General features: G+C 43.0%; 1 protein-coding gene across 1 annotated transcript in view; it reads left to right on the top strand.

Annotated features, from left to right (window-relative positions):
* The window catches only part of SMC2 (structural maintenance of chromosomes 2), a 70,403-nt gene that overhangs the window by 28,219 nt on the left and 27,000 nt on the right, over nt 1-15,184 (top strand). Inside the window, exons 7-12 of the mRNA XM_073591527.1 lie at nt 4,175-4,219; nt 6,742-6,975; nt 7,085-7,234; nt 7,796-8,029; nt 13,047-13,206; nt 13,993-14,110. Of these exons, the coding sequence (XP_073447628.1) occupies nt 4,175-4,219; nt 6,742-6,975; nt 7,085-7,234; nt 7,796-8,029; nt 13,047-13,206; nt 13,993-14,110 (941 nt within the window). The remainder of the gene's footprint in view (nt 1-4,174; nt 4,220-6,741; nt 6,976-7,084; nt 7,235-7,795; nt 8,030-13,046; nt 13,207-13,992; nt 14,111-15,184) is intronic.

The following is a 15,184-nucleotide window of genomic DNA, read 5'->3' as shown; positions in this document are numbered from 1 at the left end:
TTTGCTTGCTCTGTCCCAGAAGGTGGCTTTTTTGGTTGCTATCACCTCGGAACTGTAGGCATTACCATGTCATACTTCTTACCTGGTGACCCACAAAGATGAAGTGGTTCTTTGCCCTTGTCCATGGTTCCCTCCTCTGATTCCTCTTGATTAAGAACATTGTATTGCCTTCCCTGTGTCCCAGGTCAAAATGACCTAAGTGCAGAAAAAATGCCCCTGTTGAAGATCCTTTTGATCGAAACGCGTAGGGCGTTTTTTACACCCCATACACTGCTTTTTATTCCGTGATCACGTTTTGTTTTATGTATTGTGGTTTTTTAACAATAAAACTACTTGAGTCACACTATGTGGAAGCATCCCTCTTTTTTCCACATGCCCTGGTGAATCGAGAAATCACTCTCCTTTGGGAACTGTTTTGATCCTGTTGCGGTGGACCGAGAGGGACGTCCAGGTCTGGCAGAGGCTCTACCCTTGCCTCCATCACTCCACACCTTTGCCCTTGGTGGCACAAAGCCTCATTGATTCTATGCTCATGGCAGTAGAATCCAACTTGTCCGGTAAGCCTATTCCATCTATTCGTTTATCTTGTTGATACCTGAGCTGACCGTTGAGAAGCTGAATGAACTGCCACACGGATCATACATATTCACTGTGGACTGTTTTTCTTGTTTCAACAACACGTCACTATTGGGACATTATGTTCATGTGCACAGAGACTATTTGCATATGAGTTTATCGGCGCTACAATTTCTTTTAAAATGACCTAAGGGATTTACCTTACATGCCCTGGGTGTGTTTGGGTGATTCGGGTGTATTTGGTAGTCACAGGGCCTTTTTGGAAATCAGACTCTGTATGTGATCACGGACGGGCCAAAAAGGGGCTCTCTGCTTCTTCTGCGACCTTTCTAGATGGCTCAGATGGTCTATTCTATCAGGGATTGGGTTCCTCCTTTCCCTGTTACGGTGTATTGTGCTAGGCTGCTTATTGCTTCTTGGGCCTTCCATCATCGGGCGTCGACTGCCCTGGTTTACAAGGAGGCCACTTGGTCGTCATTGTACACTTTCACAAAATTCTACAACGTGGCTGTGCTGGCATCTGTGGATGCTTCTTTTGGCCGCAAGGTGTTGCAGGCTGTCTTTTAGAGTGTCTATTCCCTCTTGAAGGGGTATTGTTCAGGTTGGGCTCCAGTTTGTTTCTGTGTTGAGCTCCTGTTACCTCGTTGGCTCTTGTGTTAGCCTTGGGATTTTTTGTTGTCCCACCCCTCATGTTTGGCACGTCCCTATGGTTCTGAATAATGGAGCGGTGTGTGTATCAATGAACGAAAGAGAAAATGGGATTTTTGACTTACCGTAAAATCCATTTCTCTGAGTTCATTGACAGACACAGCACCCACCCCTCTAAGGAGTTTTGATGCTTCTGACACTGCTTGTTACTAAACTGAAGGCCTATAGCAGAGAGGGGGGTGTATATCACCTAGGACTGCCCATAGGCGTAGCCAAGTCTTCTCTTTTTTTTTTTTTTTTTTTTGCCTCGTGTTCTATTCCTGTAGGGGGCGATATAACCCTATGGTTCTGAATAATAGAGCGCTGTGTCTGCCAATGAACTCAGAGAAACAATTTTTTTTTTTTTTTTTACGGTAAGTCAAAAATCCCATTTTTCTTGTGACTTATTTTTGTTATTCAAGCGATCCCAATAAGGTTACCTCCTGTCTTCTTTGCATCTTTATGCAAACTCATTAGTTTCTTCATTTGGAATAACGCAGTCCCTTGAATTTGCCTTTCCCATTTGAACTTTCCAAAACACAAGGGAGTCATCAGGCTTGCCGATTTTAGGTGCTCTTATTGGGTGTGTCAGCTTACTAGAGTGGTGGACTGGAATTTGCATGCATCTTTGACCGTCCCTATGAGCTTGACTGTATGTACGCTTATTGAAGCCACCATTTATAGCTTTCATATGGTCTGTAAAGCATTATACGATTGACAGTACCAGGTCCCTTGACCCCTTTACTACAAAATCTGGACTCCTCCCTCACTCCCCCCTTAGGCTTGTCCCTATCAGTTCTTAGAGGCTATTGGACATGTTCCATAGTGGTCTTTAGACTCTTTTTCGGAGCACCGAGCACCTAGGCTTAACCAATTATTCCTGAGCTGTCTTTCAGAAACCCCACAGCAGCACCTAATTTTCATGGTCTATAGTTGGCTGACTTTCTGTTCAACCCTGGAGCAGCTAAGTATAGGTATGGGAAAAATACTTAGGCATTATTCTAGCTATTCATAAATACCACCATATAAAATCTTCTCCTGCATGTCAGTGTCAAAGAAAATGATTACAATCTACGTACAAGGTGGTACACAACATCCTCCCTACTACACAAAATTTCCACAACTGTTTCAAATTGTTGCAGGTGATGTACAAAAGAGAAACGGATGCTTTTGCATATAAGGTGTCATTGCCCTATGCTTCAGTCATAATGGCCAAATGTATACTGTATCATTAAAGCGAAGCTCCACCCAAAAGGGGAAGTTCTGCTTTTAGCACTCCTATGCCACATTTGGCATGTGTTTTTTTTTTTTGGGGGGGGGGGGGGGGCAGGTACCTGCTCCCCCTTTCGGTCAGACGGCCTAGGCGATCCAAGCGGAGGTTCTCCTCTACCCCACCCTCCCTGTAATCTGGGAAATGTCACAGCTCGCAGAAGATTGCCCGACCATTCAGGAGGTGCAGTGTGCATCACAGTTGTAATGCCGGGGAGAAGAGAGGAAGAGAATTGATTGTTCGGACAGCCGCATCGCTGGATCCTGGGGCAGGTGAGTGTATTAAAAGTCAGCAGCTACACTTTTTGTAGCTACCAGTGTTGGTGAGCTTGCTGAAATGTCGTAAAATGACAATTCACTAGTTCCTATGCACTGTAGCTGAGTTGTGGTGACAGGAAATGAGGTGCAGTGTGTTGCAAAGAAATGCAGCGTGTGTGCATTTTTATGCAATGCAAAAACTTCAAGCTAATGTGTGATCAACAGTTCAACATAGCTGAATTAGTGATGCGAACCAGACCTTAGGGCTCTCACACACTTGTTGATTATGGAGAATAAAGCAATGCTGATAAATGCTCCTATAGTATTTAAGTGGTTCTAAAGGCTTAAGGATTTTTTTACCTTAATCCTTTCCCTGCCAGGTCTTTATGTTGTACGGACCTGACAGCGAGGTGTTTCACACACAATCCGGGCACACTTTGTCCCCTATGTAATGGGGGAGGTAAAAAAAATAATGGTTACACCCAAGCACATAAAATCCCACCCCACATATATGCACATTTGAACCTAAATGCATGAGTCAAGGGTGCCTACGCGTGATAACTTTGACTGCGATACACGTTGCATATCGCCGCACACACCAGAGGGAGAGCAACAATTCTAACACAAGACCTCCTTCGTAACACTAAACTGATACCTATAGGAGGCTTTTGAAGTGTCGCCTATAGAAAATATAGGGTGCTGAAGTTTTTTCACTATTTCACAGGGGCACACAATTTTAAAGTTTGACATTTGGGTGGTTTATTGCATTTGTTTGCCCTAAAATTCACTTTAGTGTGTTTTTCATTTAAAAAAACAAAAAAAAAAAAACACTTTTGTGTTCTAGACCTTTGTGGAAATAACGTCTGACAAAAAATTGGAACTACCACTATTTTATTCTCTAGGGTGTCTGTTTTTAGTATATATATATATATATAGCGGCAGCGAATAGGGTAATGCATTAAGGTAAAAAGCCGCCTGTGCTGGATGTCAACCTCCCCCCCCTTTTCCTTACCTTAGTCCGATCCAGTAATGTACGCGAGAGCAGCAGCTCTCGCTGCTTTCTCCATCCTCACTGGGGAGATTGATAGCAACAGGAGCTGTTAGCTGCAGGGGGTGGTGCAGGGCCAAGTCCAGCTGCCTGTGTCAATAGACGCACCAGTGGGACTCGAGAGCGAGCACACACAAGTGCCCCTATGGGAAGGGGTGGGGGCACTGGACAGAGTGGAGTAGCCAGGAGCGCTGGCGGGGGACCTGAGTAGAGGAGGTTCAGGGCTAATTTTGACTTTATGTGCAATTCCATTGCAAAGAGCAGGTAGTTGTAGAAGTGTGTTTTGTTTTTTTCCTTCAAAATACAAAATTTAACTGTTTGCATTATTTCCCTTAGATCCTGGAAGAAGAGATCACTCCAACCATACATAAGCTTAAAGAGGTAGGTGCAACGATTTGAGTATTTCAGAGCTTGCTATATTTGCTACTTGACAATGATTTGGGAAGCAAACTACTGGTGAAAACTCTTGTTTTATGTTATTCAAGCTGAAACAAGACATACATCTGTCATGTTCAACCCAAAGAAAATCAAATCAAAAACGCTGCATTGTCAGAACCCTAAACCTGATGTTGATACAGGGAGAAGGCAAAAACAAGTGCTCTAACGGAAAAAAAATATTTCTTGAATTGCATGCTCTGTGGATCAACAATCTGCAAATTCTCTTTTAAAAATGAATAGCCAGTTATATATTGTGCATTTAGAAACTCATACAGCCTCTGTTTTCAAGCAATTTACAGAATTGGCTTGAACTAGCGCCTTTGAAACAGGATTCTGTGCGTTTCCTACTACACATCCTCTTCAATTAGCAAAATCATTTTCACAAACTAGTGACCAAAACTGAACTTTTGTACAGTGCATCTGGAAAGTATTCACAGTGCTTCACTTTTTCCACATTTTGTTATATTACAGCCTTATTCCAAAATGGATCAAATTCATTATTCTCCTCAAAATTCTACAAACAATACCCCATAATGACAAAATGAAAGAAGTTTGCTTGAAATCTTTGAAAATGTATTAAAAATTAAATAAATATTGACAGCCTTTGCCATCACTCTCAAATTGAACTCAGGTGCATCCTGTTTCCCCTGATCATCCTTGGGATGTTTCTACAACTCGATTGGAGTCCACCTGTGATAATTGATGATTTAGGAAGGCACACACCTGTCTATATAAGGTCCCACAGTTAACAGTGCATGTTAGAGCACAAACCAAGCTATGAAGTCCAAGGAATTGTCTGTAGATGTCCGAGACAGTATTGTATCGAGGCACAGATCTGGGGAAGGGTACAGAAAAATGCAGCATTGAAGGTCCCAATTAGCACAGTGTCCTTCATCATCCATAAATAGAAGAAGTTTAAAACCACCAGGACTCTTCCTAGAGTGGGCTGCCCGACCAAACTGAGCAATCAGCGGAGAAGGGCCTTAGTCAGGGAGGTGACCAAGTACCCGATTGTCACTGACAGAGCTCCAGCATTTCTCTGTGGAAAGGGGAGAACCTTCCAGAAGAACAACCATCTCTACAGCACTTCATCAATCCAGGCCTTTATGGTAGAGTGGCCAGACAAAAGCCACTTCTCAGTAAAAGGCACATGACAGCTCACCTGGAGTTTGTCAAAAGGCACCTGAAGTACTCTGACCATGAAAAACAAAATTCTCTGGTCTGATGAAACAAAGATTAATTTCTTTGGCCTGAATGGCAAGCGTCATGTTTGGAGAAAACCAGACAATGCTCATCACCTGGCCAATACCATCCCTACGGTGAAGCATGGTGGTGGCAGCATCATGTTGCGGGGATATTTTTTTCATTGGCAGGAACTGGGAGACTAGTCATGAACAAGGGAAAGATGAATCCTTGATGAAAACCTGCTCCAGAGCAAAGAGGCTTGCAGCTGTAATTGGTGCCAAAGGTGCTTCAACAAAGTATTGTGCAAAGGCTTTAAATACTTATGTAAATAGGATTTTTTTTTCTTTTTAATAAATTTGCAAAGGTTTCATTATGGGGGATTGTGTGTAGCATTTTGAGGGAAATAATGATTTGAATCCATTTTGGAATAAGGCTGTAACATAACAAAATGTGGAAAAAGTGAAGGGCTGTGAATACTTTCCGGATGCACTGTATATAAGAGAATGTCTTGGTAGGACATCATACATGAGCAAGATTAGGTTTCTCCCTCTTGATCTGTACCTAATTTTAATACCAAGAGCATCTTTCTTTCTTGTATGATACAGCCATAAATACAAATCACATTGGAGTAGAGAGATTTAAACTTTATCTCATAACTAGCTTGAAGCTCCTGAGTCAAAGTAAGGCTTCTTCCCTCAAAAGTTCCTGGTTATTTGTACTTTGTAGCATCTTTCCGCTAACTCAGAATTTCTGAGTGTGTAAATTATAGCTGCTAAAACAGATAAAAAATCTTCAGCCATTTATGTGAATCGCTTACCACTGCAAGGATGCAGCAGGGCTGTGATGGTAGTATTGTATACAAAATGTAGCCCCTTGGCTTCCTGTGTCCCCTCCCTGCCTCCACCCTGTTCAGAAGTTTGTAAATTTAGGCTGGCCATACTCTGAGTGAATTTTGGAAGGTTCCCATTGAACAGATCGAAATTGATGCTGGCACCATCCTGCCTCGATTGGGCAGAAAATTGGCGGCTGAACAGTGGGTGAATCCAATCAGATGCAGCCTTTTTTTGGGTATTCTGACAGTTTCCCGCAGCAGCTGTCAGAAAACAATAACTGGCAGTGCAAATTTTACTGACCATGTTGTGTATATGTATGTTGTGATGTAGAATTTGTTAGATTTTTTTTTTCCCTACAGTGTATGGCCAGATTTAAATGCATAAACCATGCATTCAGCCATTGCCTTGATAATACATTTTCTACTTCATCTAATTTCGACTTTATAGGAAAGGTCCTCCTATTTGGAGTACCAGAAAATCACAAGAGAAATTGAACATCTGAGCCGTCTTTATGTAGCTTATCAGTTTGTTTGTGCGGAGGAGACCAAGGTCCGCTCTGCAGAGGAACTAAAGGATATGCAAGAGTCTATACTGAAGCTTCAGGAGACTATAGCAGAGAATGAGCGAAGAATAAAAGAACTGAGCAAAGAGATTGGAGAGCTGGAGAAAAAGCGAGACCAGGTATGTCCGCTTCAACAGGTAGCAGTATTGGTGAATTTAGGCTTGCTGCATATACAGATGCTAGATATTTTTTTTTATGTAGTAGAAATGAGTATACTCTACTTTGCAGGAAATTGGAGGGGCACTGAGATCTCTGGAAGAAAGCCTCGCAGAGGCTCAGAGAACTGATACCAAAGCTCAGAGTGCCTTGGATCTTGTAAAACAAAACCTGAAAGGAGAAGAGAAGAAGCGCAAGGATTTGGTAAAGAACATGGATGACGTAAGTAAGAAAATATTTGAATGTTTTAAAGCAGCTCTTCAGTCATTTTTTTCATCTTTCCATCTATTAAATCTTCTGCCCTTGTTGTTTTAACTTTGGATAGTAAATTTTTATTTTTTTTTTGCAAGTAAATACCTTATACAGCCCACTTCGTGTTTCTTGTCTGGTCATTAGCCTAGGCTTATGACATCATGCACACCTCTCTCACTCTCCTGAGAGTTTGCCAGGAAGGGAGGGGGAATGAGTCATAAGAGGGCCAATGAGAACTGCAGAGTTGGAGGTGTGTCTGTGTAAATCCAGGAAGTGAACAGGCAGCAGCTTCAGCTGCCAACTGTTTAAATCGATGCAGCCAGACTTAGCAGGGTGAGATTTCTGCAGCATATTGGCTAGTACAGATTCAAAGTATATATAAAATAATATGCATAGTGGTTGTAGGGAAGCTTCAAAATGGCAAAGATGTTTTTATTACAAAATATGTGCACAGACTGCAGTTTTTCTTTAAGTAGGTAAAGTAGATCTTGTATCTGTGTATTTAATGGTATCGGTTTGACTCTATTGAAGGATGCCAAGGCTGTGATCAACAAGGAGAAGGAAGTTAAGAAGATAACGGACAATTTTAGCTCCTTGCAGGAGACCAGCCAGAAGGATGGAGAGGCTTTCACTGCTGCTCAACAACATTTCAACGCTGTCTCTGCTGGGCTGTCCAGCAATGAGGACGGTGAAGAGGCTACACTTGCTGGACAGATGATGGCTTGTAAGAATGACATCAGCAAAGCAGAAACTGAGGCTAAGCAGGTATTTATGAGAATAACCGCCAAAGCCAACTTAACTACACTAAGGTTGCATTCACACCCGTGCGTATCGTTTTCAGGTGGAAAGTCGCGCATTTTGCCGCGATTTTGTACAGGTCAATGTAAAAACCAGAAAAATGCCTGTTCTGCCCAAAAAGAAACTTACTTGTACTTTGAAATGTACTTTTTTGAGCTTCACACGTTTTTGGTTCAGGCGACAATGCTCAGATGTGAACAGGGGCCATTTGAATAGTGGAATTTTGCTTGTTGGCCGTTTTTGAAATTTTGAGATGAGCGTTTTACAAGCTGAAAACACTCAGGTGTGAATGCAGCCTCAGTGACAGCTTACTTAACTACATCCATTAATTAATGCAAACAAAAGAACAACAGCTTGTGCTGTTCTAATTCAATGTATAAAGAATATAGTCATGGAAATGATTTTAAGTAGTTTCTCCAAACATTAGAATGGGGTTGGTGCACGTTTAAATCAACCTTGACTTGGAATCTTTTTGTGCCGGCATCATTCAGCTACTCAAAGCCCAGGACGTCATATGACGTACTGCGGGTGGGAAGTGTGTAAAGGAAATCTTTCCTGAGAGAAATTATGAAGGCTGTCATTGCTGGCTTCTCATTCTACAAATGCTAACAGTCACTTGTCAAAATTATTTAGTGACTAATGCAGAACCAAGTATGCAGATAAGTTATGACCTGCATGCTTCTTTATGTCAGTAACTGACTGTTAATGATAACCCTTTAAGCGTCAATGCTGTCTAATACACACCTTATAATCTCTGTACCATCAACTTTAGATCTTCTAAAACAATGTGATCTGAGAACTTACCTAGAGGATCCAATCCGGCCCTTGCACTACATAGTTGGCAGATCTAAAGTAGATTTGCACAATAAATTGTAATGTGTGGTGATCTTAAGGCAACTAACCTGCAGAAAGTCGTCTATAGCAGCCTCCTTTGTGTCTCTCAGGAAAGGTTTACTCAAAATACAGATTACCTGAGTGCTTCCCTTTTGCATCTCTACAGGTACTGTGGAAGCTTTGCCTAAAAAAGGGCAAGCAGAGGGCAAAGAACTAGTCACTAGTATTGCCTGTAGACTCGCTGCACCTGATCTTTCTTCATTACTGACTGCATCATGCCTTGTTCTATGCAGTGTTGCTGTGTGAATGCGGCCTTCTTAGTAGAGGAGCAGGCTTTGCGTTTGAATATTTGTCCCCTGATTAATGACAGGGTATGTTTAAGAAGTAGTAGGAGAGGTATAGGCAGCACAGAAGAGATGAAGTGGAAGCAAGAAGATCCTTACATACCAGGTCCTAGGTTACAGCTTCCGCTCTGGCAAGAACAGTGAGCGGCACAATGGTGACATCACAAAACCTCACTCCACATATCATAAACTAGCAATCAGAAGCAGCAATGCTTTAGCTCGGGGTAGGCAACCTTCAAGAGATGAAGATCTTCTTAAACAAGACTGATGAAGTCAAAGATCACCAGGCACCCCCCCACCCCCCCACCCCAAAATAAAAAAAAAACAAAGAAACAGACCGAATTTTTTTTTTTTTTTTTTTTTTTTAATGCAGGGTTTAGGAGTGCGTTGCGCTCAGAATGCAGGGTTTAGGGGTGCGTTTCGGTCAGAATGCAGGGATCAGGAGTGTGTTTCGCTCAGAATGCAGGGATCAGGTGTGTTGTCACGTCTTTGGGGTTGTGTTCGATATGTGCAAAGAGAGATCACACAAATACTTAAAAGTATAACATTTATTAAAGATAATGACAGATAAAGAATACTTAACTAAAGGTCCCGTTTGCTGTTGCGCAACATGGCACAGGCAATCAGGACAGACACTTGCCTCATGGACTTTCTGGGTGAGAATAATGTATTCCAGTTTGGGCTGTGGTATTAGACTTGTGTATAATGAATAGACCAGCCCCAAGCCAATTCCCTATGCAATATGACCCCTCAAGGACTTGACCAGTTAACAATAACATTCCTTTGATATACGGTAAAGCCATGCTTATGTCCTGATATGGCCTCCTTAACCAAGATTTGGAGGCTTAAAATGCATTAGTGAGCCACTTTATTAATAAGGAAATATGTAATATGCAATTTCCCATCATCCGGAGTGCATTACTCTGAGAATGCAGGGGATCAGGAGTGCGTTGGGCTCAGAATGCAGGGAATCAGGAGTGCATTGCGATCACAATGCAGGGTTCAGGGGTGCGTGGCGCTCAGAATGCAGGATTCAGGAGGGCATTGCGCCCCGAATGCAGGGTTTCAGGGTGCATTGCGCCCCGAATGCAGGGTTTCAGGGTGCATTGCGCCCCGAATGCAGGGTTTCAGGGTGCATTGCGCCCCGAATGCAGGGTTTCAGGGTGCATTGCGTCCCGAATGCAGGGTTTCAGGGTGCATTGCACCCCGAATGCAGGGTTTCAGGGTGCATTGCGCCCCGAATGCAGGGTTTCAGGGTGCATTGCGCCCTGAATGCAGGGTTTCGGGGGGAAGGTGGGGGATGATGTGAAGGGTGGTAAAGGTCACTGTCCGTCCCCCCCCCCCCATAGCACAGTGTCCTACCTGTTTCCACAGCATAGATTGGGAGGCAGCACAGTTCTGGACAGAGGGCGGGAGCTGGCAGAATTACTTTTCATATTAGCAAGCTGGTTATTGTGTCCTAGCAACCCATCACCAGCGGTTTAATATAAATAATTACAAGGAGACTAGACCTGGCATGAGATGGGTAGAGGTGATACTCAGTCCCTAATAGTATGCACACTACAAAAAACAAGATTGCCCATGGGACTTTTAAAGAGCATATCTCAGGTAAAATTTATAAATCTAACACGCATTTAAAAACGGCATGTAATACAGAAAAAGGAAAACATATTAGATATCAACATATTGGTAAATTTTGCATTCATATAACAGACCTTTCTATAAGACCTGGGTATGTCATAGACTGTCAGTAGTCTGGGATGGCTGTGCTAGGGCTCAACGCGTTTCGCGAGAGGAGTCTCGCTTCTTTGGGAGAAGCACAGATAGATGCCTGAAGATCGAGAGCACAAGTAAGTAAATGAGAAAAAAAGGGAGGGAAAAAAATAAAAGTGCCGAACATATGCATATAAGTTCAATACGTTTCACTTATGATTAATGGGGGACTTCTGGCCTACTAGCTGGTATAGATGACTCTTTATGAAGTGGTCAAAAGATCGGTATATATAGATGGATATGCTACGTTTTGCTTGTTCTCTCGGTATTCACCACTTAGATTCACATTCACACATACACAACCAGTGAGTGCTGTCTTGCATTTCAATACGGACATGACTCATGATAATTGGTCTCATAGTATACACATATATAATCACATATTACTTATATTTGTACCGAAACGCGTCGAGACCTAGCACAGCCATCCCAGACTACTGACAGTCATCTGTTTTGACATATCCAGGTCTTATGAAAAGGTATATTATATGAATGCAAAATTTACCAATATGTTGATATCTAATATGTTTTCCTTTTTCTGTATTACATGTTGTTTTTAAATGTGTGTTAAATCATTTATATATTTTACCTGTTGTGTGCTCTTTAAACGTCCCGTGGGCAATCTTGTTTTTTGTTGAGTGCATAACATAAAAAGTTAATTTGGCCAGCTCCTCCTCTCGTCCTCCATCCTGAGCTGTGCTTCCTCCCAGTCTGAGCTGTTCACTGATCACAGCGGCGGAGGAGGATGGAGGCGGGGGGAGAGAGAGACCGGGACATAGACGGTGCTGTGGAGCTGCGGAGGAGGCTGGGAGGGGAGACCAGGACCACCACATAGAAGGCGGGGGTTGGCAGCGCAGGAAACTTCGCGGTCTACCTGCCTGCGTTCAACAGGTGGACTACGATCGACAGTTTGCCGACCCCCCCCCACCTTATATGATCTCAATGCAGATATACAGCTATGAGACTTGGCGCACAGGAAGTGCGCTGCTTTTTTTACAGGAAGATTTAAGACAGGGTAATGGGCGTAAAAATCCTTTCTAAATGTTACCTATACTCGTACTCGTGCAAATGCTTCGATACCCGAAACGGATACCTTTTTGAGGTGCGATTTAAGCCTATGCAAAATGAATGGGCTCAAATTACACTGTAAAGAATCGCATGCGATTTTGAACAGGCATGCCGTTTCCCGCACCACTGTGAACCCAGTATAGAAAGACTGGGAGCTGCCGTCTAAGTGCAGCAATGGGCCAACCCTTTATTAAAAAATGTTATAACGACTCATGTGTTAACAATACATACCTTGCATATCAAATCTTCATGGTCATAGTGTCCCTGGTTCACAGGACCTGTTGATGATAGAAGACAATGGCTGCTTGCGGTGCTCACAGGGCTGGAGGTCACGAAGATAGTCCCGGGGCGCCTGTATACCAGCTTGGAGTGCACACGTGGGTATAAGGAAGAAATGTCAGCTTGGGGCCAGAGCGCCTATACATCTCCTCCAGCCCTGTGAGCACTGCAAGTGGCCGTGGTTATGTATCATCAGCGGGTCCGGTGGAATGGGGTCACTGACCGTGCAAATTTGGATTGACATGCGAGATATGTACTGTTAACATGTGCGTTGTTTTAACATTTTTTTAATAAACAGTTTGCCCAATGCTCCACTTAGATGGCACTTCCCTGCCTTTCCATACTGGGCTCACACAGGAGCAGTGGGAGGAACCGCATGCAATTTGCACCGCATTTCTCTTAAGAGCACATGCGATTCTTTGCAGTGTGTTTTGAGCTCATTCATTTTGTATGGGCTCAAATCACACTGCAAAGGTATCTGTACTGTGTATCGGCGAGTACATGACCGAAAGTATCGGTACTCGCCAGTAAAAAACATACATTCTATTAAATCAAAAGATTTGTCATTACCTTTACCATTCCACAAGTTTAGCATCTTCATATAACATTTATTAAAAAATGTAGGCATAAGAAAAAAGAAAAGATCCAAGATAACCGATAACCTAAAATATCCATTTTCTCCACAGGCTCAGATGAAATTAAAGCATGCACAGCAGGAATTAAAGACCAAACAGGCTGAGGTAAAAAAGATGGACAGTGGCTACAAGAAAGACAATGAGGCTTTTGAAGCAGTAAAGAAGAATAAAGAAAAACTTGAAGAAGAAATTAAGAAACTTAACTATGAAGGTACATGAGTGGGCACTTCACTTTTTTAGGAATGATATAATAACTTTGCTTCATTCACTTATTTGGTGTATTTTCTTTTCCCAACTATGGCCATACAAACATAGACTTATGTGTTCACTTTTACAGAAAATCTGAAACCCCTCTACACCCCCTCGTCCCTGCTGTACTTGCCTCCCGCGATCCTGACCTGTCAGGGCTCCTTCAAGCCACTCCACCCTTCCTGAGGATTTGTTATCCCCCGCTGCTTTCTCTCCTCTCGGTTCAGTTCTCCCAGGACTGATCAGACAAATTCTAATTGGTCAGCACTGTCACATGGATGGCACTGACCAATCAGAATCTATCTAGTCTGTCCTTGCAGTGCTGGACAGAGAGGAGAGAAGGCAGTGGGGATTTCAAATCCCCAGGACTGGTGAAGTGACTCGTGGGAGGCAAGTACAGGGAGGAGGGTCCAGTCTTGGATCACTTTTACAGAATTTCACTTTAACAAAAGAAATCAAACAGATCCACTATTCATGCTAAATGGCATGGGTGGCCAAATCTTGTATTCTGACAACTGATACCCACAGCTGTCAGATTCTGATTCGATGCAGGCGCTGTTCTGCTGCCAATTTTCCACCCAGCTCCTTCAGCAAAAGTTGATTACACAATTGACTTTTGTCAAGCAGCGTGGTGCCAACTAATTTCAGCTGTGTATGGCAGTCTTTAATCAGTTGTATTTCTTTACCTGCATTTTTTTTTCAGTATAGCATAAGTGTAGCATGATATGAACTTTTTTATTTTTTGTAGATGGCAAAGAAGAACAGCTTTTGGAAAAGCGAAGAGATTTGTCTAGGAATGTAGGACGCTTAAGGGAAGCTTATGAATCATTAATGTCACGTTACTCCAGCCTTCGCTTTGATTACAGGTAATGCGTTAAGTGTCCCTTTTGTGGGAAAAAAAATAAAAAGTTAAATAACTTGCTTCCCACATCGAGAAACTTCTGAGCTCCTTTCTACGGTCCAAATCTTGTCTGAAAGCTCAGCAAATAAACATAATGAGCACTTTAGACATTTTCAGATAGAAAATCTGAAATGTATCACTGAGGACAGCAATAAGAAAGGTAATGTTGCTGGCAAACTTGTTTGATTTACCTAGATATGTTAAAAGAACTAAGGTTTGTTAAAAATTAAGCTTTGTGTATGTAGATCCTAACAATGAACTTGTCTTATATTTTTCATCGTTCCCTGTGGAATATATCCTGAAAGTATATTGTTATATCTGTTCGATATACTGTATGCAAAAAATACCCATTGATCCTGCCAGAAGTCCAGCAAGCTCATAACTTCCACATAGCGATCACCGGGATCTGCAATCTTGTTTCTGGTGCACATAGCGGTCACTGGGGGGGGGGAGCACGCTCCTAACCTCAACCTACATTACAGTGCCTGCATATGCCACCCCACCACAGTATATGTACTGTAGCAAAAGTTTTAACATATTATACTTGCCTGCTCTGTGCAGTGTTAGACCCCTTTCACACTGGAGCGCTTTGCAGGCTCTATAACACTAAAAATAGCGCCTACAAAGCGCCCTGAAAGAGCCGCTGCTTTCTCTCCAATGTGAAAGCCCCGAGGGCTTTCACATTGGAGCGGTGTGCTGGCAGGACGCTAAAAAAAGTCCTGCTAGCCGCATCTTTGGAGAGGTGTATACACTGCTCCTGCCCATTGAAAAATGGGGCAGTGCAACTATACCACCCGCATGACGCTGCTGCAGGTGATGGTTTTAACCCTTTCTCGGCCGCTAGCGGGGGGGGTAAAGCGCCCCGCTAGTGGCTGAATAGCGCTGCGAAATTGACGGCAAAGCGCGGCTAAAAATAGCGGCGCTTTACTGCTGATGCACCCACCGCCCCAGTGTGAAAGGGACCTTATCCCTCACCAATCCTCCTCCTTCTGGGGTCCCCCAACAGTGCTTTTGGCTGCTCCTCTTCTCGGTTCACCAC

This window comes from Aquarana catesbeiana, linkage group LG01 (assembly GCF_042186555.1).
Source record: "Aquarana catesbeiana isolate 2022-GZ linkage group LG01, ASM4218655v1, whole genome shotgun sequence".
NCBI classification, from domain to species: domain Eukaryota; kingdom Metazoa; phylum Chordata; class Amphibia; order Anura; family Ranidae; genus Aquarana; species Aquarana catesbeiana.
This window is presented reverse-complemented; position numbering and strand designations above follow the sequence as displayed.